Raw genomic sequence first — 27,255 nt, 5'->3', positions numbered from 1 at the left:
CTCCATGACGAACAGTTTATTGAGCTGCATCTTCCGTCCACAAAACAGTTTAAAATTCCCTGAGCCTCGAACACGACGGGTAGGTAGTTGGACGTTTGCCTTCTCTGCCACCTTTTCATCTCGATTTTATTCGTAGTAGCGATGTATTTAAATATATATTTATATATATATATATATATTTCTGACCCTTCCCAGGCTCCCCACCCACCCCACCCAACCCTCGGCCGACCCCAACCCGCTCGGGAGCCGGCGTCAGTTTTTCCTTTTGCTTTTCTGCCTGATGTAGGGCAGCACCGTCTGGGTGCTTTTGTCGGCCACAGTCTGTGTGCTGCTGTTCCTCGTCGGCCGCCGGGCCGCCGCCGGCCCCCCACCGCCACCCCCAGGGGGATGCTTCGAGGTCGCCTTGCGGCCGGGCTCCTCGCCGCAATCCTCGCCCGGGGAGCCTTCGTCGGCGCCGTCCCCGTCGTCATCGTCGTCGTCGTCGCAGCACAGCGCGTGGTACAGCACCTTGTCGCTGAAGCGGACCCGCTCCCGCGTGCCGGCCGGCCGCTGCTGGGGACCCCTGTGGTGGGCACCGAACGCCTCCTCGCTGGAGGAGTCCGGGGTCCCCCCCCGGGGCCCGTTGGCGATGGGGACGCCGCCGTTCATCAGCCGGTAGTCGGGCTGGCGGCACGGCGGCGGCTGCTGCTGCGGCCGGGGGGGCTCGGGCCCGTCCCCTTGGTCGGAGGGGGTGGAGGCGTCGAGGAAGGAGCAGAACTCCCAGCTGTCGGAGAGGATGTCGGCGGCGGCGAAGTCGAGGGGTCCCAGCTCGAAGGCGGCGCCCCCTTTCTCGCTGCTGGAGGTGCTGCTGGCCGTCGCCGTCGTCCAGTCGTCCGGCTCCAGCTCGAACTCGAAGTCGGACGTCAGACGGTCGATCTGGCTCACCACCTGCGGACGGACAGACGGACAGGTGAAGCCCACCCAACCGCACGGCGTTTTCGGGGCACGTGGCACCCTTTAGTCCCTCACGCCCGGCCGTGTGGAGCTGTCAGTGAGCACCACCTCCTTTGTCCCTCCCCAAATTTCAGCTCCACAGGTGGGGAAACTGAGGCAGGGCTGTCCCCACGTCGTGTGATGGGTGCTCCCAGGCTTGTTCCCAAATCCACCATCCCTTCCAAGGAGTTTATTGTGCCAAGGACCAGCTGGACTGTGGTGGCTTGGGGACAGGGGGGTGTCCCCAACATGCTGCAGGGGACAGACTCTACACAGTGGTAAAGGGGCTGGCACCCAAGCGTGTCCCTTTCCATGTCATTTCCATGGCTATTTATCAGGATTGCTCTGCTCTCCCCTTCCTTTTCCTTCCCCTGCCCTTCCACATGTCCTTTCCTCGTGGAAAGAAACCATGAGCTTCCCAGAACAAGGATGGGAAGGCAAATAAATGAGCAGCCTCCTGGCATCTTGCAGTCCACGCTGAAACCAAAAATCCACACACCACCAAAAACACACCACAAACCACCAAAAATCTGCTCTGTCTCCACCAGCGTCACACCCAGCGCACCTCCTCATCCACCAGGAATAATTAATTGCAATGCTAAACCATCCCCCCATCGTTTCTGATCTTGAAGGTCTTTTCCGAGCTCGAGGATTCTGTGATTTTGCTGCCATTACCCTGTTTTTTGAGCACTTTTGGAGGAAAGTGAGTCCTCAGGCTTAGACCCCCCCATCCCATCTTCACTGCAGAGGCTTCCCCCTGACCTTCACCCCATGCCCTTGCTCTGTGCATCCTCACCCCTGTGCTAGATGCCAGCATGCAGCAGTTTAGGGAAAACCCTATAAAATACCATAAATGCACCGTAAACCAACACCCAACAACCTGGGGCCGTTCTGGAGGACAAAATGCAGCCTGGTGTCCCCAGGGATTTGGCTCAGGGTGACCAGGCTGGATCGGGAAGCCCATGGGAATGGTGAGACCCTGCCTGAGGTCCGACCAGGAAGATGCAGCCTGGGGGCATGTTGGATGTGGTGGCAATGAAATGGCCCCGATTGGCCCCACCTGGACCCCCCATCCCACCCTGCTCATGGCCCAGGAGCCCACATCAGCTCAACATGGAGCTGTGCAGGTCCTCACCCTATATGCTGTGGGTACATTGCCTTCTGGATGAACCCCTTGTAGGTTACCCCCCACCCTGCTTCCAAGTTAGACCCCGGCCCTATGTCACAGCCTTGTCCCCCAGAGGGTCTTTGGGTCCCCAGAGCAGGGCAGAGCCAAGTGGAGCGCATCCAATCCCCACCAGCAGAAAGCAAGGGGTTTCCCCAGGCTTTCAGCCCTTGCCCAAGACTCCAGACCTCTTTTCTTGCCTCCTTGACCATGCTTTGGCTCTGAAGGATGCTGAGAGCAGGCTGGGACCCCTGGCTGGAGCTGCAGCAGCAAGAAACTGCTTGGATGGATGAGAAAAGGGGATCGCTGCTGTCCCCACAGTGCCACCAGCTTGCTTTTTATTTCCTTTTTCTTTTTCTTATTTGGGTGAGAAAGGGTGAAAAAAAAGCCTCTGTGACCTCTTCCTTCTCAGTGATGACAAAGAAGAAGGAAAAAGGGCAGGAAAAGAGCCGTCCCTGGGAAACACCCGGCTATTATTATTTTTTAATAAGGCAGAAAATGATCTCACCGAAACCCTTGGCTAAAATGAGATCATCACCTCCGTTTTCCTGGAGGCTGCGAGCACGGCACCAGCTCCAGGGCGAGCGCATCCTCCCCAGCCCAGGGGGTCCCAGCTCCTCCTCATCCTCACCCATCCCCGGGACCCTCGGGGGGCTGCTGGCACCTGGGTGCCGGGAGGAGCCACGTCCCTGCCACCCCCCCGGGTCCTCGGGGGGATTAGTGTCACACCAGCCACGCTCACTCTATTTTTAGGAGCGCCCTTCCCTGCACTTTCTATTTTAAATGGGTGGTGGGGGGGTGTTAAGTACCTCCGTGCAGCTCGCTACCTGCTGAGGATTTAAATGTAAAGCAGGATTTGGTCTTTTCTCCCCCCCCTTCTGCTACATCTGGCTGCCAAAGCCTTTTAGCAGGGTGAGCTGGGATGGGAGCCATGGGGAGGGAGGGACAGACCAGATCCCATTGCTCTGCATCAGGTTGTTTTTTTTGGGGAGACCCCCGTGATGGGTGGCCCTGGGGGCTGCAAGTGGCTGAGGGGGTCAGGGTGTCCCCAGCGTGAGCCACAGGGGTGCCAAGAGGGGTGCCCTCCTCCTCCCTCACCTGTAGGTCTCACTTTGTGGCAAAAAGCAGTCTTTTTCTTATTTTTTTTTAAGCTAAAATGGATGGAGCTCATCTCCACCCCAAATACCAGGCTTCCACCCCAAAAAAAATGAATCCTCAGCAGCCTGCGTGTTCCCAAACATGACACTTGGGCTAAACATCCACAAGCAAATAAATGGGACAGAGCCAGCCTGCAGGACCAGCGTGGGACCAGCCACCACCAGTCACCCAACTGGGAGCACTGGTGCTCCCCCCCGCCTCCGGGGGCTCGTATGTGGTCCCTGCACCCAAGGACAGCGCCGGGAGCTCTTCAGCTAAAATCCTGCGTGCCCCCGGCCGGGTGTTCCCCTCCCCAGCTGGATACCTGCCGAGGCAGATGTTGCACATCTGGAGTGCCATTGTTTTGCTTCCTTTTAAATAGTTTGGGTAATCAGCTCGGCTGCAAATCACGCCCTGGCTCGGCGGCTGGCGTTTCGTTTCAGCATTTTGGCCGTGCTGCTTCTCATTCAGGAGGGAATTTCTCGGCGAAGGTGCTGGGGAGGCGGCGGACGGGGCGGGAGGATGAGAGGGGACTTCAAAGGCTCGGTGGGAAGGAGCGGCGCGGTGATGGGTAACGCATCTCCAGGAGAGGGTGGACGGGAGCAGGGCCGGGAGATGCTCGGGATCAAAGTGATCCAGCAGCCCCTGCCTCGCAGCCTTTGAAGCGGAGCGGCGGTGGGATCAAAGCGGGGGGCGGTGGGGAGTTTAGGGTTGGCTTTGGGTCTGGCTGCGTGGCTGTGTCCCCCCTCGCCTCCCTTCCCACTTTTCCGGCCCCAAACATCAACTCCCAGGGCAAGCCATGGGGTTTGCTCCCTGTTCCCAAAGCTGTGCCACTGCTCCAAAGCATCCCTGAGGACTTTTACACCATTGCCTTGAAAAGCAATCCCTCTGCCAGGAAAAGGAGCAGCCCCAAAGCCTCCAGCAACCCCCACAACCCCGCAGCCTGACTTGCCCAGGGATGGGACCTTCCCGCATCTCCCCAAACACTTCTCAGCAAGGGGAAAGTAAATATTGATCAGCAAATAAATGATTAATTGGAGCTTGCTTGCAAGCAAGCGAGGAGAAGCTGGGTTAGGGGGGCCTCTCCCCAAGCTGACACGTATGAACAAGCGAGCCCTGTTGTCTGGTCCAGCGGCCGGAGCATCACTGGGCCATTTGCTGCATCATCAGCTGCTAAATAGTTCAAAATCATCAACGTGTCGCTAGAATAACGAGCCGCCTTCTCGCCGTGAACTTCCCAAAGCATTGCCAGCTAATCACCTATTGATTACAACATTATGAAGGTATTTGTTAGCGGAAGGATTGCGCTGCAGGTCTTCCTCCCGCAGAGGGAATGCCAGGGGACGTCCTGGTGTCACCTGCTGCTGTGCTGGCACCCGCTGCTGCACCCAGAGGGGAGCGTGGGGGTGACGGGGCACTCGCCATGGGATTTTGGGGCTTGGGGATGGAGAATGTGGGAACTGGGGATGCAGGTAGAGAGGATGAAGGATATGGGTACCAGAGATGGAGGATTTGGGTACAAGAGGTGGGATGAAGGATGCGGGTACCAGGGATGAAGGATATGGATACCAGGGATGGGATGGAGGATGCAGGTACTGGGGATGAAGGATTTGGGTATCAGGAATGAAGGATTTGGGTACCAGGGGTGGAGGATGCGGGTACCAGGGGTGGGATGGAGGATGAGGGTACCAAGGGTGGAGGATTTGGGTACCAGGGATGGAGGGTGTGGGTTCCAGGGACAGGATGGAGGATTTGGGTACCAGGGGTGGAGGATGTGGATCCTGCTCAGCGGAAGCACCTTCGGTCCCGGCCTCCTGCGTGATTTTTACTTCCAGCGTGCGATTTCAGGCAGAGATTTAATAATCATTTTCCCCGCACATAATACAGCCCTGTCGTGGAGTGCTGGGGAATAATTATATACACAAAAGGGAAGAGGGAGGGAGGGAGAGTGGGAGCACAGAGGCTGGTAAAACAGCATCCTGGGTACAATGGACATCTGGAACAACAGCCTTCAGGTGGGGAACGCTTGGGAGAGCGAGGGATGAGCAGGGCTGGGGACAGATCTGCCCCATTCCTCGCAGAGCAGGTCCAGCCCTGTGCCCCAACCACCTGGCAAAGCCCCGCGAGGAGGGGATGGATGCACGGGGAGGAGAGGGTGGGGGTCTCCAAAGCCCCATGGCTCTCCATAGACCTGGTGGTTTGTTGTGCACCCCCAGGGACTCATGGTGTGTCCCCTGCCCTCGTTGTCCCCATCTCCTCAGGCTCCTCCTGGCCCTGGCTCATCACTTTGTTGGGTTTCTCAAGGCAATGCCTGCCTGGCCCTGGGGGAACGGGGAACACCAGAGCTCTGCTGGGCGAGCCTCGGTGTGCTTTAGCTCCAGCTCATATTGAGTTTTACACCACTTTTTAGGCACTCAAGCCCTTGCTGTAGGGTCGCGTGGTTCTGCTGGAAGACTTGTTGAGAAGGGTCAATGTTTAAGACCTCTTTGTGGAGAGGATTTTGGGGCCACCAACCTGGCCACATTGCCCCGTGCTGCAAAGGGCCCTCCTGTGGGAGGTCACCGGTGCCTCGGGACATGCTGGCTCCCCCCTAGAGTCACCCCTCAGCCACGACATTTCTCCCCAGAGCCTCTTCCCCTCTTCGCTTCCCCTTCCCCTCTTCCACATGCTGGTCCAGCCTGGCTTGGGCAGCTTCCCGAGGATGCTGCTGAGATACTGGGGGTCTTCCAGCCCCAAGAGGAAGATAAGGACCAAAGAGTTAAGCTCTGGAGCGCTCAGGAAGGATGCTTGGATGCTTGTGGTGGTCTCTCCTGGCCCTAAATCCATGAGCTTTGCAAAAGGGGCACTGAAGTGGCCATGAATTGCCATCAGCCTCCTTTCGAAGGCCTCTTTAAGCTCCTGGAGGAGTGTGAAGTGAGCTCAGGCTAAATGGAAAATAGCTCTGCCTCCTGATTATTATTATTATTACTATTTTTAATCTGTCAGGGATTTGTCAAAAGGGGTTTGGGGCTACCCCGCGGGAGCTGCAGGAACCAGGGGCCTTTCTTTGCTCTGCACGCTGCCTGCTGAAGAGACGAGGGCCCCGATGGGGTGGTGTGGTGGGATGTGGTGTCCCCTGGGGGACAACCTCCCCTAAAACCCCACAAACCAAGCAGAGCAGCCCCAGAAAGGACAGCGGGGCTTTCAGGGGATGCTTTGGGCTGGGAGGCGTCACGTCCCCGAGCATGGCCCGCGGGGACACGGCTCTCCCCCACCTCCAGAAACATCCCAACCACCCCAACAGCACAACTGCCCCATCCCAAAAGCAAGCTGCCCTGCCGTGCTCGAGGCCACCACTCAACGAGCAGCCATGGAGACATCCCTGGCCCCCAGCCACGTCCCCGCCACCCAGAGCAGAATCAAACCCCCCAAACCGCTGCCGTGCCTCTGGGCACACAGCGAGCCTCAGCATCAAGGTCAAGAGCAATTTTACCAAATCCAGCCTATTTCCCCCCATTTCTTTGGAGGTGAGGCTGGTAGGGGCAGGGTGCTCGTGCTTCAGGCTGGGCCAGGGAGGGGGGGACAGCGGGGGTCTCCCGGTGCCTGCTCCCACCCCGGGTCCTCTCCCCGTCGCTCTCCTACCTCCCGGAGCTCCTTGGCGACTTCCTTGAGCTCCTGCAAGATGCCTTCCAGCTGCCCGATGACCATTTTCATCCGGCTGCGGATCCTCTCCCTCTCGCCGTCGCTTTTGCCGCTGCTACAGTTGCTGCTGCTGCTGCTGCTGCCGGGGGGGTCACTGGGCTGCCTGTCCCGGCAGCTCCGCGAGTCCATCCTTCCCTACCGGCCTCGGCTCCCGGCCCCAAGGGCTCTGTCCATCCTGCTCCCCCCTAACCCGGTGGCCTGGCGTCCTCGCAGCCCCTCTCGGCCGGGGAGCTTTCACCATCTTAACGCCCCGAAGGAGTCCCTGCTCGCCTCCCCGCCCCGCCACCGAGGCTGTTTTTGGGGGGCTCCGGGCCGCAGCGGGGAGCGCCGGGGCTGCCGGGGGCTGCTCCAGGATCGGGGCGCACCATGCGGGGCCGGGCGGGGTGCCGGGGGGGCTCAGCCAGCGGCCCCGGGGAGGCACGGGGGGACCATGGAGGAGGAGGAAGAGTCCCTTGGATGTCCCAGGAAGCGAAAATCCAGCGGCTGGCGCTTTTCCTGCTCGCCGGGGCCGGGGAGGGCGATGCGGGGCTGGGTGCCCCCCCAGGAGCGATGCTGACCCCCGCGCTGGGCCCTCGCTGGCTCCTCGGTAGGGCGGTGGGGGGGGGCTCCGGGCCGGGTCCGCGTGTCCCCGGGGTCCCCTCCTGCAGGGACAGACGGACGGACAGACAGACAGCGGGAGGGAGCCAGCCCTTGCGGAGACAGAAAGCTTGGCGGGGGGCGGGAGGGAAGGGGGGGGGGGGGGGGGGGGCTCTGCACAACACCACCACCACCCCCTCCTCCCTCCCCCCTCGCTTTGAGACCTGCAGGCTGGGGTCCGGACGGACAGACGGACGGACAGACGGACGGACGGACAGCCCGGGAACTTACCGGCACGGCGGTGAGAGGGCAGCCAGGTCCAGATTGCCCTTTCCCCACTCCTGGCTCCGGTCCAAGCTCTTCCTTCTCCTTTTATTATTATTATTATTATTAATAATATTATTTTTGTCTTCCTTCCTCCCCCTCCTCCTCCTCCTCTTCCTCCTCTTCCTTCTCCCTCAGGGTTTCTGCGTGGGGTCCTGGGGCCACCTTCCCTCGGCTGCTGTCAGAAGGGGTGAGATGTTACCTGCAGGGCTGGGGGGGGGGGGGGGAGAACACGTCCCTTGGGACCCCTCTGCTTTAAGGGGGGGCAGCCAGAGCCCCTTTTCCCCCAGAGGGTCCAAGCCTCATCTGAAGAATGCGGGGGCACCCCCTTTGCCCCCAAATGCCCCCCACCCTTCCCTCGGGAGGTGGAGAAAGGCAGCGAAGGTGGAGGCGGAGTGGCGGGGGGGGGGGGGGGGGCACCCCGTCAGCCTGGGGGGTGCGAGCAGGGTGGGGAGCGACGTGATTGCATCCTCCCAAGCCGGTACCCGCATCCTCCAGCCATGGTACCCGCATCCCTGCTACCAGCATCCGTGGCACCCGCATCCTCCAGCCCTGGTACTCGCAGCCCTGGTACCCAAATCCCTGCTCCTCGCATCCTCCATCCCCGGTCCCCTCATCCTCCATCCCCTCATCCTCCATCCCCTCATCCTCCATCCCCTCATCCTTCATCCCCTCATCCTCCCTCCTCTCATCCTCCCTCCCCGCATCCTCCATCCCCGTTCCCCCCGGGACCGACCGGCGGCGGCGGTGCCGGTTCAGGGCCGGCCGCCCCCTGGGCTCCGGGGGGGCGGAGGGGGGCGGGCGGCTCCCGGCGCCCCGGGCAGAGCCATGGGGCGGGGGGGGAGCGGCGGTGGGCGCCCGGCCCCGGCCCCGGCCGCAGCCTCCCCGCGGCTCCCGGCTCGGCTCGCCCCGGCGGCTGCTGTGTCAGAGAAAGGGGCCGAGCCTCGGCGGGCGGGGGGGGCTTAAAGGAGCCGGGGAAGCCTTTAAAATGAGGGGAGGGGGGAAACTGAGGCACGGCCGGGGGGGTTGCTTGCTGCTTGTGCCCAGCCCGGGTGAGTCGGAGGGGGTTTAGGGTGGGAAAAGTGCCCCGCTACACTCCGTGTCTTGGGGGGGTGTTGGTAGAAATGGCTAAAAAAGAAAAAAAATGCATGTTCTCGGTGGGAAAGTGTCATCCCAGTGATGGGCTTGGTGGGGTGTGTGTGGGGGCTCATCCATCACCAAGCTCTGCGGGCCTGGCTCCAGCCAAACCCCATCTCCGGGTGGTGCTTTGGGCACTCTCCTGATGCTCAGGGGGGGTTGGGGTCAAGGTCCAACCCCCCCAAGATGAAGCTGTGGTTGTCCGGCTGTCCGTCCATCCATCCTGCCTCGAAAGCCGCAGTCAGAGTGCCGGTGAGGCCGAAGGCTCCTGTGTGGTGCCACCATCGTGGTTGCCACCGTCACACTGCTGGCAGGTGCCCCTCGCTGACGTCTGGCTTCCCCGCCGTGACTCACCGGCACAGATGTAATTTCTAATTAAACGGTGCTGCTTCTCAGGGCCGCTCCTTTCCGTCTCTTCTGCATTTTGATTGGAGTGTCGGTTGGTTTTCCACCGGTTTGCCGATTCCCCCTCTTCCTCAAGATCAGCCCGGAGAGATGGGGGATGCAGAAACGTGTGCCGGCAGCGCTGAGCCGGGGAAAGCCTCGGGTCCCAGCCGCTGGGGGAAAACCTGTGGAGAATCTGTTAAGAAACAGCAAAAGAGAACAAAAATAATCCCCTAAGAAGCCTCTGCTCCCGGCAATGCTTCAAAAGCTGCTTCTTGCTCTGTCTCCATCACACCTCCCCAGCACCTGGGCCGGCAGGACCTGTCCTGCTGCGTCCCTGGGAGAAATCCCATCGGATGCTCGCACTGACATGGACTTCATCCTTGTGCCAAAAAACATGGCTTGAAAACTCCTTTCCGCACCAAAACATGTTCAGGAAGCTTAGCACAGGCATTGGGGAGAGCGCTGAGCCCCTGGGGTGAAGTCCCAATCCTTGGTGATAATGAGGTTGGGAGGGATTTTCGGGGGGAGATGCCCATGGATGATCAAACTACCGTTGTTTTTGAGAAGTGCTGGGTTTACAGACTTGCTCACTGCAGATGCTGGAAACATGCTTGGGCCACGTGTTGAAGCTGGGCCTGGGCAATTTGGGGTCAACTTCTCTTCTAGCAGGTAAAAATTATTTCCATAAAAAAAGGAACATCAGCATGAGCGGTACCCCTAAGATGGATCACTTGGTTGGGAATGGGACGTGGGAGCATTCCCAGATGCTTTGGAAATGGGAAACTGAGCTAAAGACCCTATTGCAGTGACTTTTGTATCCCAGTGGAAAACGTATATCCCATCACACAGAGCTGGAAATTCAACATATATTGGACTTGTGTAGGAGGTGGAGCAAGGAGCCAACTGGTGGCCCATTTAACCCCAAACTGAGGGCTGGGCTCAGCCCAGATGCAGCTCACCTGGGAAGGATGCTATAAAAAGCTTCAAGGCACCCTAACACCTCCCTAAAAGGGGTCTGAGCAAGAGGATTTGAGATTTGGGGCTTTATATTTTAGCAAGGGGAGTTTGTCTTTGTGCAAGCTGCGGTGCTGCTGAGTGGTGGAGTAACCCCAGAAAAGGGATCACTCCTATGGGACCTGGGCTTTGGGGATTTCTGGCCTCATTTGCAAGTGTGCAGGGCTTGTATTGGAAGATGCAGTGGAGTAGGCAGGGAGCAAAAAGGGCAAATTTCAGTGCTCTTAATGTTTTTTTGCTTCGTTAGCAAAATGGCTGTTAATCACCCCAGCAAGAATAGTGAAGCCTGCTAGGGGCTGGAGCTGATGGATGCCCACCAGTGGTGGAAAGATGAGAAAAATACAAAAATTCCCACTTTTGGCTCTAATAGAGTGATAGAGATGTTTGTTTGGGAGAAACAGGCTCTGATGCTGTGTGTGGGGCTGAAAACCCTGGGTGCTGCAGAGCTGCACCACTGCCCTGTCCCTCAGTTTCCCTTGGGTTTTCCCTCAGTTTCCCTTGGGTTTCTGGGTTTTGGTGCCCTGGGAGAGCAGGGGAGGTGCTGGGAAGCTGGTGGGCAGCAGGCTGTGGGTCTGGGTGAATAAAAGGCCTTTTTATATGCTGTTATTATATGCATTATGTAGTCAGAGCTCGGCCTCCAAGAGCATCTGTGGGGGTCAGGCACTAAGGTAACTGTTCTGCCATCCTTAGCTACATGCGGCTGTATTTTTTGGGGTGGGTGTTTGTTTGCTGCCACACTTTAATTAAGTGGAAATCTTTATTAATGATGATGAATTTTAAAAGTTATATTTGGTCAGAGCAGCTGGCTTTGGGACTGGGGGCTTTCTGGGGCTGTGGCAAAACTTGGTCTTAGAGGAGCACTAGAAGTGGTCGAGGGCTGTTGGCAAAGTGGATTTTTCCACCAGCTCTTCCAAACCTGCCCAAATAAATACTGAAAACCAAACTAAACCTTTTCCCCAAGCGTTGGGATCGGGTTTTCCAGCTTCCCTTGCACTTTCCTTTCCCTTCGAGGGATGCAGCATCAGCAGTGATGCTCTCTGAACAAAATGCTGATTTGCACCAAACCGTGTCTTTTTTCCCCTTCCCTTTGCTTGACATCTCCTGCCAGGACAGCCGTGCTGGAGCAGGGCTGTGCTGGGAGGTGTCCTTGGAGCAGTGGGCTCGGTCCTGTCCTCGGAGGGACCTCTGCGAGGAGAATGCCAAGCAGATGGGCTCGACCTCTGCCAAGGGGACCTTGGGCTAATCTCATTGCTGTGGGTCGCTTGCAGGATTAGGCTGGCTCCTTGGGCTTCATTTACATTTTTAAAAGCTTTGTCGTGACCTTAGCCGTGTTTCTGGCTCTTGTCCTTTCTCTGTGGGCACCAGCTCTGCTTCAAGACGCTCCAGTGTGGCTGGGCTGGGGAGAGGGCTATAAATAGGAAGAACAAAATGAGTGGGGTTAGGGATGTGCTGGCTGTGTTTGGAGACCCTGGGTGACTTGGTTTTGTATTTCTGGGGGGTTTGCAAGAGCCGTTCCAGCATCCCATGGGGCCATGGCTGGGATGGCTTTGAGCTAAGGGTTTCTTGATGCTCGCCGATAGCTTCCCCCCAGGTTGCATTTGTTTCCTTGCTTGTTGAATAGAGAAGCACAAATAAGTGCAAATCCCCAGGGTGTGGGAAGTGTCTCACTTAAGGTTTAAAAAAAAAAAAACACACACACACACACCACACTTTTCTTCCCTTCTAACTCCTTGTAGTATGGCAAGAAACGGGAATCACCTCCCATTGAAATTCTGTGCACTTGAGTGGTTTCTCTCCAAAATGAAACTGCTCCCCCGGGGCAGCCTCTGCCACATGCCACTAGCATTTGCTTTCCTGACCTGGCTTTTAAAAGCAATTACGTGATGAAAAGGGCAGTTCTCAGCCTACGCCTTCTCCTTGGTAATGTTGGAAATATTAAGGATAAAATTGGTTCCTGCTCCTTCCCACCCGCCAGTGCCCATCCCCGTGGTGTCTGAGCCACCCCTTGGCTCCTGAGCAGAGCGCAGCGATCCTCTGGTTAGCCAAAACAGAAATTTCTATCAAAGCTGGTTTCAAACTGGATTTTTCCTTTTATTTAACAGGAATGGAAAAGCAAAATTGCAGGGAGTTTCCGAATGCAAATCTCCTTTCAGTGGCGGTGGCTTGTTGAAATGTTGCAGTGAAACAGCGCTGGCATCCTCCAGGCACAAAGAGCTCTTTGAAACTTGGACAAAAGCATGGAAATTTGGGGGTTGCCAAGCATTCTGTGGTTTTTTGGGCTGATTTTTTTTCCTGGAAAACTTTGCCTGTCTCTGCTCCAGGGTCCTGCTTAGCAGGGCAGGTGAAAAAAATCCTTTAAGCTTGGTAATCACAGAAGATGTATCTGAGGGTTTTATACCTTGGGGCTGTCTGGGGCCAGTGCTGGGATGTAGAAAAAACATTAGGAACCCCGAATGTTTCTGCTGTTCATTTATTTTGGAGGGGTAGATGGATTCAATCTGCTTTGTGCCTGCAGGCTTCCCAGCGCAGCCTTATATGAGACAACAGAGAAGCTTCCCTGCCACATGGCAGGGATGGCTTTAAAAGCCAGGAATAGCTTTAAAAAGCTCAACCCCCCCCATTTTTCCTCCTCCCCATGCTGCCAACCTATTCCACGGCATCCCTGGCTGGGGCTGGGGGGGATTTGGTGCGGGTTCCTCGCGGAGAGGCTGAGATTTCTGCAGCGTTGGGTTTCCATGACGACCTCCGCGCAGCATCCTTGGGAGCCAGCACCCCGAGATGCACCTACCTGGGAAATCGGGGGTAAAAATAATAATTAAAAAAAATATATATAATGAAAAAATAGCGGAGGGTTTGCTGAGTCACTGCTGGCTTGTATTTATAGGCACTGGCAAACCTCGCTTTGGGATGCTAATAATATATTTTGTTAATCACAAGGACTGTGGCGGAGAGCTGCTCGCCTTCCAATTCCCTGCTGTGGCGGGGCTGGGTTTTGTTAAATAAACAGTCCGTGGATGTGGTGTTTTTTTTTGGGGGGGGAAATGAAGTCAAGAATTGCCCCCCAAATCTTCTGCGAGGTGGTGGGGAGGAGGATGGGGCTGTCCCCAGGCTGCAGGGTTGTGTACCTCGATTGAGGCGTTGGGTTTGCAGGGACCCCTGAAACACATGGTGGGGACCACAGTGGGGACCACAAATGCATCCAGGGTGGAAAACCTGCCTTAATGAATCCAAAATTTGCTCTGGACTTTATTCCTTCAAAGCTAGCAAAGGGCTCCTCGCATGGATTGTCCCATCCCTTGGGTCACCCCGCGGTGTTGTCCCTGATGCCAGCTTTGCTGAACCCACTGGGAGGTAGCCACCGTGGGAGGGGAGTTCAAATTCCAGCATTAATTCTTTGCAGCAGCTTTTAAGGCACTTTTGCACAAAACATCCTCCAGATGAATATTTTAAATGGACTCTAGCAAGATGCTAATGGGTTTTTCACAGTTGATGATATTAAGGCCGTGTTCCTTCAAACCTTATGGAGCTGACTTTGAAGAGCTCGTGTTTTGCTTTTTTTTTTTTTTTTTTTTTTTTTTTCTTCTTGCTGCTTTCTTGTAATTCCTCCTCTGGCTGATGCCATGAGCTGTTTGCTTTCCTCCTGGCTAAGGTGGGCATCAGAAGGCTCTGATCCCATCTCATGCCTTGCAGCAGTGGTTTTGGGGTCCTTTCCCTGTCCTTTGCAGGGAAGGGGGCCTTTTCCTTGCATCACCTTGGAATTGCTCCTGCTTTGGCCACACCAGCCTGCTTGCTGCAAGATGGGCTGCTTCTCCTGGGCCAGCCAATCTCTTCCTCCAAGCCCTGTTCTCATTGCAGTGGATGGGATGTAAAATGGGGGGTGGCTTTCCAGGTGTAAAATAGAGCCCCTGCAGTTTTGCTTTTGCTGCACTCGCAAGGTTCAAAGGCACCCAGCACAAGCTCCAGCCCAGGTCTCTTTGTCTGGAGCCTGCTGGGACAGCTTGGACAAAATGCATCTGGCTGCCTCTGAGCTATGGGGAAAATAGGTGTAAATGTAACTTTTTTTTTTTTTTTTTTTTTTTTTTTTTCCCTGAAATATTCTGTAAGGGCTCTATGTGGATAGGATGTAATGAGAAAATGCTTATAGCCCCATGCTCGGCTCCTCCAGGCGTGCTTAGAGAAGATCCATCCCTCCTCATGAGCTGCCATACGCTCGAGGAAAACGTGAAATGTTTGTCAAATCCTTCCCAAGTTAGGAAGATTTAAATTTTCTGGAAGCCTTCTTAGCTTTGTAGATGACTGTGAGATGTCCGTGCCGGGCCTGAAACTTCAGAAGGCATCGCTTTAGTTACGCGAGTTCAAACTTTCCCACTCAAATGTGTTTGCTACAAGGCTTGGATTACCCGCCGCTATCTGCCTTCCTCTCCCTCTCTTTGCTAAGAGCCAAGTGCTTAAGTATAGAAGCAACTGCAATATATATTTTTCTTCCCTTAAAACTTGCAGGGAAAAATAGCCTGGTGTGTTTAAACAGCTTTGCAGGCGTGTGGGCAGGCGCGCGGGAGGGTGCTGTGTGTTTGGGTGAGCCGGGGACGCGGCACTGGAGCGTGTCTGAGCTCTCACTCATGTCACAGCCACACGTGTGTGTGTGCTGCCTTTGGCTGAGCTGCACGGGATGCAAGTGCCTCCTGTGCTGGTACAGGGTCTGTGCCCCGGGGTGGTGGTGCAGGTGCACGTGGAGGGTGCTCTTCCCCCAGTACCCACCCCAGTTTTGCACAGCCAAAGGTTGCACCCTGCTCACCAGGGTGCAAGTCCCACCTTTAAAAAGGGGATATCCTGGTCTCTCTCTGTCTAAAATGGTCGAAACTATTTGGTACTGGGGTGCATCCCCAGCTGGGAGGAGGACTGGAGCCGTTCGTGCCCAGCGGTGAGCTCGGGCTGAGGGATTGCACCACGAAAGCCAATCTGATTTTCTTTTTCTCCTCTTATCTCCTGCTCCCTCTCTGCTGTTACAGAAATTCAGGTGTTGTAAGAAATTGTTTGTGCTCCTGATATAATGCTGCTGGGGAGGGATTACCTGAAATCAGCATCAGTCCTGGAACAAGACTGTCCAGAGATGCTAAATCTGTCACTTTCTTAATGCTGGGTGAATTTTCCAGCCTGGGACAGGCTTTTCCAGCAAATGGACAGCTCTCCTGGGCTTCGAGATGACACCTTTCTTCCTCCGTGAAGCTGAGAGTGACTCAACGTTATTCTTAACTGATGTTAGAAGTCGCTTTTAAGCAGTGTAAGACTTAATCCTAGCAGTGTGAGTTTAGGCAGGCGTGGAGCAGCCTATTTTCTGTGCTTTGTTTTTTTTTCTCTGTATATACCAGTCCCTCCGTGTCTGCCTTGCATCTCCTTTAGCTCTTTCTTTGCCTTTTCTTTGCTTTACAGTGTGGCTTTCATCATTTCCCTGACCCATGAAGCTTTTTCCCTGCGCTGTACCCTGACGCATGCATCTGCTGCAGGGGCAAAAAGGAGAAAACCTCATATTTTTTTGGGGGTGCAGAAGCTCATTTCCAAAATTTTGGGGGGATGCTGAGGTTTGGCATTGTGGGGTGTTCGGCCACTTGGTTTCCTTGTTTGCAAGGGGAGTAAAATCCACTGCAACACAAACTGTGCCCAAATAAATGCTGTTTCAGGGGAAATAATCTTCTTGTAAACTAGCAAAAATAGCCAGTTGCCCCCCAAAAAAGTATTTCTCTGTAAGAACAGGATCATCGAGGCTGGAAAAGACTTTCAAGATTATCGAGTCCATACAGCCAGGAGGATTTGAGCTGGCTTTTTTTATCAGGGCAAGTTAAATTCTTTGGAAAAATGTCACCTTATGTGACTTTGCGACGTCTGGCCAGGCTGCTGGTGCCAGGGACCAAAGCCAGCCCCGTGGGCGCCTGCTGGGAAATGTCACCGGGGTGTGGTGACCTTGGCTGGTGGCAGCATGGGGCAAAGGCTGGGATGCAAGCACAAAAAAAATAAAAAAGAAAAACTTGATGCAAAAATATCTTTTGGTTTCCTTTTGTCCCAAGGTGCAGGGAAAGCAGGTGGGGTGGAGGGGGGGGATGGGGAAAATGTGGGTTTGTCAAAAATCCAGATGTCCCAGGGGAAGGTGCTTCTGGCCAGGGCTGGGGAGGCTTTAGGTGGTGATTTTGGTTTGTTCCCCTCAGTGAAATTAAAAAGGGATTACTGAGAGCCCAAAGGGTGCTGTGCAATGCGTGGTGGTGCTGGTGAGCAGCAGCTGATGGTCCGCAGGGGGCCAACACCAGGATGGAAGAACCAAGCTGGGCTTTGTGGGTCACCCCAGAGTGAGATCTTGGCACTTGTGGTCGCTTTCCACAACCCCATAAGAACGTGGGGCAGCCCATTAAGACCTCAGGGTGTCTCTAAAGACACCGAACTGAGGTTTTTTTGTTTGTGCAGCTGTTGGGTTATCTGAGCATGGGTCAATTTTTGAGGCTTCAGATGGAGATGTCTTATTGCTCCCCTCTGCCCAAGCACGGCAGCCCTTTTTAATGGGAACATGCAGCAAAATGAGCTGGTAAAGCTCTCGGTGCGGCGGGGCTTTTGATCAGGGAAGCATTAATTATGCTCGAGAGCAAAGGAGAGAGACTAATGAAGGGGAGATCAAAGGCAGCAGTGAGCACGCTGAGCTCAAAACCACGGCTCTTCCTGGGGGTGCTCTGCTGGGAGTCACCCCAACAGCAACCCCAAGCTCCCTTATCCTCCTCTGGACCACACGTGCATCCAAGGAGGATCTGTTGGGTGGGCCCCCATCACCAGGACACAACCCTCGGTTGCTGGCCAGGCTCCTCATAAGATCAGAGAAGGGGGTTATGAATTATTTAGCTGGGAAAGCACATGGGGCTTTGCAGTGCTCTGCTCACACAGGCTCCAAGGATGTGCAGCCCGTGGGCATCGGGAGATGCCCGGGGACAAGGGGACCCCAGGGACAGAGCTAGTTAAATTTAAGGACAATATTGGCACAAGAATAAATGGTAACTAAGCCCCAGAGCAAGCAGAGGCCTGGTGTATCAGCAGAGCCACCAAAATGATCGGGAGATGCTTCCTGGGTCACCTCCTTGCTGCCAGCAGGCTGAGCCCTGGGCTCTCCACAGACACCGGGCATCACCACTGCTAGGTGTCTGCTGCCCCCCTGCCCTTTGGGTCTCTCAGGCTTGAAAGCACCTTTTCCACCTCTTCTTGTCTCCCCTTTGCCTTCTGCTTTCCCCTCTCCGCCTTCCACCCATCCCGATGCCCCCATCACACAGCGCTGACCAGCTTTGCCCTCAGCTGGAAGTTTTTCTCTCTACGTGGCTTGTCTCAGGCAGGCAGGGCTCAGGAGTTGTCAGTGCCCCACATTGTTTTAATAACAGTGAGGGGTGCTGATCGGCGAATGCTGTTTCGGGACGCGCAGAATCAGCGGCCCTGCTGTCAGGGAAGGGCTGGGTGGTGGCTGACGGGTCTGGAAGCATGAGCTGGGCACGAGGATCCACTGCGAAAGCAAAGCAGCTCTGAGTTTTCCTTCTCCCATGAAAACTTTGTCATTCCTCTGTGCCCCAGGCTTTTATCAGAGACAGAAATGAGTTCCCATACTTTGCTGGAAAAACAGGCTTTTTTTTTTTTTTTTTTTTTTTTTTGCAGGACCTGGTTAACACATGCCTGGGCTCTTTTCACCGGGCAGTCCCAGTGGGATGGCATTTATTTGTGTCCTTCTGTGTGCCTCCCCTTAACCCATGGGGCAAAGGGCTGACCTGATCCTGTGCCCCACAGGGCTGAGCAGGCTGGGCTTGCCTTCAGGTGGTCTACTGCTGTTGTTGCTGCTGGGGAGCTTCACCCTGCAAAGCCCTGGGTGGGTTGGTCTCCTCCACCCTTTGTTGAAATGTTGGATTGCTTGTGTCCTGCCGTGTCCTAGTCCATCCATGTTGCATTTTCCAGCCTTTTTTTTCCCATGAATGGTGTGAAAGTGTCACCCTGGCAGCTGAGAACCATCACACCCTCACCTGGTGCTCCTGAGCAGAGGAGCTGGATTTGGGGCTGAACCCACCAAGGGCTCTGATGGTGGGCTGGAGGTCCACCACGTATTATGGGGGACCAGAAGGGATTTGGGGCTTGGATGCTGGGGAGAAGCTGTGACCAGGAGCACCTTTCCCATCCTCTAGACACCTCTCTGACTCCCTGCTGGGATTGCAGAGCAATCCCCAAACTCCTCAGGGGTTGCATGGCAGCAAGCTGTGAGCATGGAGGAGAGGAGCGGGGGCTTTCTTCTTACCACTGATGGTTTCTAACCCTTCCCTTTGCTTCCCCAGGCTTTAACACTGCTTAAGCAGGAGCAGCAGCACTCAGCTGGGAGCTGCCTTTGGCCTGGCACAGCTGCGTGTGGAGCACAGCACATATGCACAAAATAAAGCAAATACTTGGCTTTTAGGGCTGCGTTTGCTTTCATAATCTTCCCCATAGCAGCTCCCCTTGCCATGCCCTGGAGCTGGCAGCCAGCTCTGGACCTGCTGGACTAATTTCTACCCAGCTACTGCTTGCCTTGATGCTTCATACGCTGATGTGTCTGCTTCTGGGTTGAATTGGGCTGAAACTGACCCAAAACGAGAAGCAGCCTGATCTCAGTGAATTGCTTGGCCGTGTGATGATGCTTCAGCCTCGTGCTGTGAACCCCAGCTGAGCAGGAGCAGCTTTCCAGCCAAAGTCAGGGCTGTGCTTTTTGGCCAGGGATGGCAAAGCTGTGGTCAGCACTGAAGGTGTGCAAAGGAGAGTGGGTGAGGGGTCTCCTGTGCAAGACTTCTGGCTGGCACAGCTTGTTTTAAACAAAACTGAGTGTTACTGACACCATACCAGGGTGCTGAGCTGTCCTGGGTGCCTCCACGCCATGCCTTGGGGGGCGGATCTGCTCACCTTCATCAGCTTTGGGATTTGTGCCATAACTGCCATGAAAAATCCTTCGTTCACTTATAAATGACTTATTGGGATGAATCCGCCACCTATGCCCTGCTTTGGACAGCCTGGTTTCAGCTGGGCCCACAGTGATTTTCTCCTTTAAGCTCTGTGATTTTGGGGTTCATGTTGGTTTTCTGCTTGGGGAGCTTCATCCTCCAGAGCCTTGGATGCATTGAATCTCCTGCACCTCTTGAGTGGACCGTAAGGCATGATGTGCTTCATCAGGTGCTAAACCTCAGGTTCAGAGAGACCACAATTACTTTTTTTCATGCTATTACATAGCCAGCACTGGGGAGAAGTGTTTTGGAAAAGTAATTTCTGCATTAGCTCCGGGGCCTACTTGTGGGCTTGCTGTGGATGATCCTGTGGCCCTGCAAGTCCTAATTTACAAGTGTCTCTACGTCCAATTTAGATCTTTACCCAGCTAAATGAGAACTGTCCCCCCTGCATTTATTAGCATGATCCAGGGTGCCTCAGCTCACCGTCCAGCCCGGTGGCTGTCAGCACAGCAAGCCTAATCGATCCTTCTCTTTCGCTGCTGCTTTCAATTTTGTGCCTTGACTTTGAGTAGAAATGCTTTCTTTGTGCCTGGGCTTCCAGACCCGTATGTTTGGAGCAAGCAGCCCTGTGATTTTTGCTTCAATAACCAGCCGAGACAAGAGGGGAGAGTCGGGTCAGGACGGAGCCGTCATCGAGCTGCACGGAGCTGCTGAGCACCTCGGGGTTTAATGAGATTTGTGCAAGATGCCGGCAGGAAAATGCTGCTGGAGGTCAGGTAAAACCTCGCTGGAGAGCCCTTAGTATTGCTGGAGGGATGCGAGATGGAGCAGAGGTGTCCTCACAGCGAGCAGCAACTCTTCCCGGGAGGGTTTTATCCTCCGATCCCATCCCCTGCACGTGGTCCTCATGCTCACCTCTCTCACCCGCTATTAATGACATTTCACAAGGTGATGCTCCAGCGTGCTGATTAAACAGGATATTGAAGATGAAGATAAAATGTCCTGGAAGGAGGCTGCCGCTCTCTGTTTGGGAAAAATAGCTTTATTTTGCCACAAAAATGATCTGGGAATGGCAAACTGTGGGAGAAATCTGCTGTGATGTGCCTGGCCTTTGCCAAAGGGACAAGGGATGAGGGGGTCATATGCCACCCACCCCTGCTCCTTTCATGAGGACCCCCTGCTTGTGCCAGGGCCTGTTGGATCTGTAGAGACTTCAAGTTTGTCCAAAATTGGCCAATTTTAACAAAAGCTACAGTTGTGCAAGCATCCTTTGCTCCCCCTTGCTCCATTTCCAGGGGCGAGCTTAGGGCAAATGGCTCTTCTCCAGTTTTGGGATCGGCCCCAAATGCTCATAGCTGAGCAAACCATGCATGAAACCATTTCTCTGGGAAGAAAAACAATTATTTTCCCACCCGAAATACATATCTGTGGATAATGTTAATTGCACGGCTCTGAATAATGCTAATTGCACTCGACCTCTGTGGAAGACATGTAGATAATAATACCTCGGTCTTCAAACATCCTCTCCAGAAACCTCATGAATATGAGTGAAATGCCTCAATTTTGTCCCTTTAAGCCTCCCTGCTTCATCACGAGGCTGACGAGCGCGGCGGGGGCTGGAGGAGCTGGGCGATGTAGGTCATGCCCCAGTTTTTCTCTGCTGAGCAGCTGTGGGACCTTCCTCCTTCCAACCCCATCCATGCCCAGCCCCAGGCTTGGATGGTCTCTTGGAGCTTCCAGAAGGGATATTTTTCCCCATACCTTGTTGGCCTTGATTTCCCCAGGGGACATCCCTTGGGGGACCCAGGCAGGTCCCTTCCTGCCAGCACTGGAGGGGAATGTATGGCTTGTATATGGTATCTGGCTGCCTCTGACACGTAAATATAGCTCCAGCGAGAGCATGTCTGCATGTGTGTGACAGTCTGTGCAGCCAGGCTCTATTTTTAGGAGCACTGGCAAAGGACACACACACACGCACACGGTTCTAATCACAGCTTCTCCCAGGCAAATGTTCTTTCTCTGGTTTTCGAGCCATGCTTATCAATTTCCTCTGCATTGTTTCCTTCCCTTCAGCCGTGCTGTCACAACCCGCAGCCAGCAGGAGGGAGAAAAAGGGGTGTGATGGGGAGGAAAGTTGGCAGCAAGGCATCTGGGTGGGATGCAGGGGCTGTTTCCAGGTGGGGAGATGTGCCCCCAGCTCCGTGGATGGGGTGTGTTGGGTGGCCGTGGGCTGGGGGCTCACCTGGAGGAGCTGGGCTGGATCAAAGGTGAGCAATGCCTCCAGCATGCCCAATTGTCCTCTGTGAGGTAGTGGAGGAGTTTATTAAAATTTTCAAGGTATTTATATTTTTTTATTCTTTTTCTTGGTGTGGCTGTCCAGGGAGGGACATCAGAAATGAGTGGTCAATGGTGCATTTCCAAGTTTTCTTGTGCTCTGTTGGAGAACCCCAAAATTTCACTTCTTAAAAACCCACCTTTCCCTGTCCATGTTGCTCACTGCTCCTCTTGGAGCAAACATTCCTGATTGAACATTTCCAATAGGAAATATTCCTAAATTAATTCACCCTCATGGCTGGCGAAGTCGCAGGCAGTTGCATTGCGATGACCTCCAACAGTAAGTCGTTGGATGGGGACGCCCATGCCAGCCCAGAAGCATAAATATTTCCGTAAGTCGTGCACCTTTGCCAGGAAAAGTGTATTTTTCCTCCAGCTGATTTGCAGGCAGTGGCCAGGGTCTCTCCCAGCTTCATTAAGCGGTCAGAAGCAATTAATTTAACCCTTCTCTTCCTCCAGTTGTAGGGACAGGGATTATTAATTGCCCGTGGATGTGGCAAAGATGGATGAGGAGAGTTAAGGCTGGCCGTGAGCTTTCAGTGCAATTTCTGCTTTCTTCAGATAATGAAACTAAAACATTTTGATCACCCCAAATTGAGTAAAAACCCTGGCTCTGAAAAGCCTCAGTGTTTGAACTAAAATGCTCCTTGTCCAGCACGAACAGAGCAAGTAAAAATTCATCATGGGCTAAGCAGGACTGCGACACAGAGCGGGACCAAAACTTCTCAGTGCTGGCTGAAAAATGGACTTTATTTTTATTTCAGTGGCATTTTTGGGATTAAAGATATTATGAAGCAGAACTGTGTTGTCTTAAAATTTTCAGTGAAAGACTATTGAAGCCATCCTACCAGGCATTTGGTGCTATTTGCTTTAACAGGCCTTTAACTTCTGAGCTTCGAATTAAGGCTTGAAGCTGACAGACATTACAATTAAAATACATTACAAAATTTGGAGTAAAATAGCATTTTTAAAGAAAGGATAAACAGGGTGTTTGTCAGGTATTGGGGGCACTAATTTTTATTTTTTTCTAGGGAGAAGGGAGGTGAGGGGCTGGCTCGCCCAAGGCTCTGCAGTGATGCTGCACCAGCATGGAAAAAACACTTCTAATTCCAGGCTTGAAAAGGGGGAAAAAAAAAAAAAAGAAAAAAAAGAAAAAAAAGAAAAACAACAACAAAAAGAAGCATTATGGGAGATTTGGGGAAGAAAATGGCTCTCGGCTGTGGTGCCACCGGAAGGCCCTGTCCCTGCCTGCCCTCCGCTCCTCCAGCTGATGGCAAAGCCTGGAAGAAAATATATTTTTTTAATGGGCTATTTGCTTTCCTTCACCATTCCCCATAAACACGGCTTTTTGTCTCATAGCGAAGATGCACTCTTGCTTTTATAAGCCGTCTTAAGCACCACTTCTTACATCAATGGCTTTAAATGAAAAAAGAAAGCGCTTTTGAATACAAATGTGGCATTTACTTCCTTAATGCCTCTCTTGCGCTAAGCTACCTTCAAACCCATCAGAGACACTTTAATATATTGAACAGAACTCCCCTCATTTTGATGCTAATGCAGCATTTCATGCAGATAATGTGCTTGAATCATGCACTGAAATACATTAAAGGTGAAATCCAGAGCCTGGAAAACCCTCTGGTGTCTCAGTGCTCCCCTCCTTCCCCCGACCTGCATCCACTTTTGGGGTCTGGCCAAGCCTCCTGGTAGGTCCAAGGCCAAGCTTGTCCTACATGACTTGGTTGGTGCCTTCTAATCAATCAAAAACCCCAAATCACCTGTGTTGTTTTTTTTTCATGCCGTTGCTCTGCAATGGGCTGTTCAGTGGTGGGACTCCTTGCTGGGAGGTCCTAAGGCAGCATTGTGTGGATGCAGCCTTCATCGTCGCTGTGCCAGGACACACTAAAAGCCAGAAATGACTTTTTTCAACCCAAAGAGAGCATTTCTATGCTCTTGTTGTGCTACTTATAATCCTAAACACCTCTTGTCCTCCTTCAGAGGCAGGTATTGATGACCCCACCTGGATGCATTATCACGTTCCTCTTCTCCTAATGCGCGATAGCAGGGACCAGGTGGTAGGAGAGTGGCTGCCTCTTCCATTTGTTGTTCTAATAACTAATTTGTTGTTCTAAAACTAATAATTAAGCTCAGAATCTGGGTCATTAGGAATCGAATCCCCTTGAAATAAAAGCATAAAGCTTCCATTTTGGGTCAGTGGGTGTCGGAGGACTTGACAAGAAGCGCCTTGTTAGAAAGGGATTAATTTATTCATGGAAACCTTGCTTTGTTTTGAAGAAATCAAAGCAAGCCACGTCAAAGTTTGGCAATTCTTTCAACTGTGCTTTTCTGTGACTGCAGTGGTGTGGCTGGGGGTTGGAAAAAAAAAAAAAAAAAAAAAAAAAAAAGAAAGATTTCTGCTAAAACTGCTGTTATCTGTGTCTGCAGCTCCATGGAGCAACCTCCTTGTCCTGGGTAGGATGCACCAAACTCAGCTCACTTGTACCATTACTGGGGTGAGGGCGTTGGGCTCACCCCTGAAGTCTTCAGGGTCTTTTTTTCTCCTTTGTAATTAATGCTGCCACCTCTCTGGTATGAGTTGCGCTGTGGTCTTCTGCTAGCACGGTGTGTGAGTTAAGCTGTCTGGGTATGTTCCTGAAGAATTAAAGATATTACTATTATTGTTTCCCCCTCTCTCTTTACTCACTTACAGGAATCTCACAGAATGGAAGTAACGGATAACAAACAAAAGCTCAGACCTAATTAATGTCACCGTGCCCTTCCTGGGTGGCTACGTGTGGCTTTTCCTGGTAAGGCTCAGCGCAGCGGCGCGTGGGGCAGCACCGAGCATGGGAAGGGAAAAGCTGCAGATGGGAAACGTGTCTCACCTGTAAAACAGTTAAACCTAATTTCCTCTCCCTCTCCAGCCTCAGAAAAACCCAAACCACAAGAAAATTGGGCTGTAACGCTCTTGGCTCGATGCACCTCTGGTTTGTTTGGAGCAGGAGTGATGTTTTTCTGAGCCAGGCGCTTTATTCTCCTTGCTCTGCCACCTTGCAACGATGTCCCCACATCAAATATTTTGCATAAAGCCCTGAAAATATTTCCAAAAAATATGCTCCCTGGGCAAGTGTCTCTGGTGGGAGCAGCCTAGGAGGGCAGGGGAGCCCCAGATCTGGACCCAGCCTGCTCAGTTATCACGGCACGGTCCCACAGCTGGAAAGCTGCTTGCTGAACACACGTGGGCAGGTGGAGGAGGCTTGCTCTGCTCTGGCTAATTGGGTTCATTTCTCTTAATTAACGCTCCTCACTAATGAGCAGCCATCCCTTCAGCAAAGCCCAAGGAGGGGCTGATAAACAGGCAAGGAGGGCTGTTAACTGGATTACGTGCCCCGTGGAGCACATTGGCTTCTTCCCGTTGGAAAGGAGAGGAAAACGTTGATGCAGAGAGCTTTATCCCTGCTTTTTTTTCCATTTCCAGGGAGAGGAGTAGTCCCCATCCCATTACCCCATGGGTACTATCATATGCCCATCATGTTGTCCTTCAGGTGATGCCCTGTGTGCAGATGTGCCTGTGTTACCACTGAGATCTCAAATTTTGCTCTCCACCACCCCAACTTGGAGCATCCTTTGAGGGTTTTCCAACCATGGGACAATGTCAGCTGGGATCACTGAGCCTTTTGGCACCAGGACAGCTGCCTCAGGACCAGGACACCTTCCCCTGGTACATCACAGGGACCTGGGCTCCCCAGCCAGGCGCCCTCCATCTCTGGGATGTGCCAAGCCCATCTGCCCTGTGCAGATCCTGCGCTCATCACAGCCTCTCCTCACCCCCATCTGCACCACCAGCTGAGCTTATTTCCCCAATTAAACACAACCAGCCCTTGATGAAAAGGAGGAGGGAGGCAGTGAGGAGGGATTTTTATTGGGAAGTCATTTCTTCTTTAATTGAATCACTCCCGTTAAGAGTGGCAAGGAGAAGAGAAACAAAAAGGCGAACAGGAGGTAAAGGCGTTTAATTCGCTCCTGCTTGAGAGCAGCTAATATTAATAAACTTCTGGATGGAGGGATTTGCAAGGGCTTGTTTGAGGGATTAACTCCAAAATGGTGATTAGATTTCCCAGAGTGAACACGTTGATAAACAAGTGAAATGGGGGGACCTGATGTTGTCCCCCCAGGCCATCAGAGCTGCTCTAGGGCATGGGACTTCCACCTTTATCCCAAAATCAAGCAGAGATGATATTCTTGGCCCTTCCTAAGAAGGTTTCAGCTTTGCTTACCATATAGACCCTTCAAACTTGGGGTTGGGTAGAGGTGGGACCATTATAGTGACCACGTGCGCTAAGGAGCAGGATTAGGGAGGCGCTGACCCCAAATCTGTGGGGTGGTCCCACAGTGGGGATGGATGCTCCAACAAACCTGACTGTGGTTGTGTGTGAGGCTTCTTCCATGAGTGCAACGTGGGGGCAATGATGTTACAGGGGAGGAGGGGGGAGCTGGGTCAGCCCCAGCCCCTAGGGAGGAACTTCTGAGACCTTTCGTCTTGCCCTTTTGCTTGCTTTTTGATGAAATGTTTTGTTTTGGGAATCATGACACATTGATCAATTTAAAAAGCAGCTGGTTTGACTTTTGCCTTTTAAAGGTTTTTTCCTTTTTTTTTTTTTTTTTTTTTTTTCTTCAGTGCAAGCATGGACCTAAACAGAGGATACAAAGCCCAAAATAGCTCGCTCCACACCGGGGCAAGGAAACACACATTGTCCTGAGGCAAAGAAGATCTCTCTGCTTCTACTTAACCCATTTTTTTTTTCTTCATAATTTTTCTGAAGCTTCCTGTGAAAGTTTCTGGCTTGGATCAGCCCATATATCTGTTTTTTTCCTGGTGTTTTTGTTTTGCTCCCTGGGAGAAATATCCATTGTTACTTGCTCCTTGAGTGTGGCTAGACCCAGACCTTCACTGGTGCCTTCTCTTCTTCTCGTTGAGCCCAGCCAAAGAATTTCAGTACCACGGGGCTGATTTGGTCAGGCATCTGCATCCCACCATCTGCTTGTCCCCTTAAATGGGCTATTTAAGAGGGGAAGAAAACAAACAAACAAACAAACAAAACAAAACAAAACAAAAAAGAAAAACATTTATTGGGTTGCCTTTGGCCTTCAGGCACCAAATCTAATCTGCTTCTGATGGATATAATCAGATAAGGAATGCCGTGTGTAGGAGCACTCCTTTGGTGCCTTCCTGTCCCCGTCTCCTGCTCCAAGCAGCCTGAGCTCGCATATCCAGCCCAGGGTTATGAAAAAGGAAATAAACGGGGAAAAAAAAAGTAAAGGCAGAAGAGGAAAAAACAAACAAACAAAAAACTGTTGAGAGCTGGAGGTGCAGGGGATGATGGGGAGGTGAAGGAGGAGATGGGATTTAGTCCTTGCTCTGCCCTGGAGGTTTGGAGCATCGCTGGTATCGTTTCCAGACCTTCCCACCAGCCCATCCCCATTCTGGGATGGGAAGCATCCCCAGCTCCTGTGAACGTCCCCGCAACTGTGCCCTCCTCTTGTGCCCAAGGT

General features: G+C 53.2%; 1 protein-coding gene across 1 annotated transcript; it reads right to left on the bottom strand.

The window, feature by feature from the left end:
* Window positions 1-252: 252 nt before the first annotated feature.
* On the bottom strand, window positions 253-7,084 carry INSYN1 (inhibitory synaptic factor 1; the record flags this gene model as incomplete). Its single annotated transcript, XM_082769027.1, has 2 exons — window positions 253-927; window positions 6,896-7,084. The coding sequence occupies 2 exons, from the start codon at window positions 7,082-7,084 to the stop codon at window positions 253-255; spliced, it is 864 nt and encodes a 287-aa protein (XP_082625153.1).
* Window positions 7,085-27,255: the final 20,171 nt, after the last annotated feature.

The sequence above is a fragment of the Aythya marila genome (genome assembly GCF_965140915.1).
Source record: "Aythya marila genome assembly, chromosome: 11".
Classification (NCBI taxonomy): domain Eukaryota; kingdom Metazoa; phylum Chordata; class Aves; order Anseriformes; family Anatidae; genus Aythya; species Aythya marila.
This window is presented reverse-complemented; position numbering and strand designations above follow the sequence as displayed.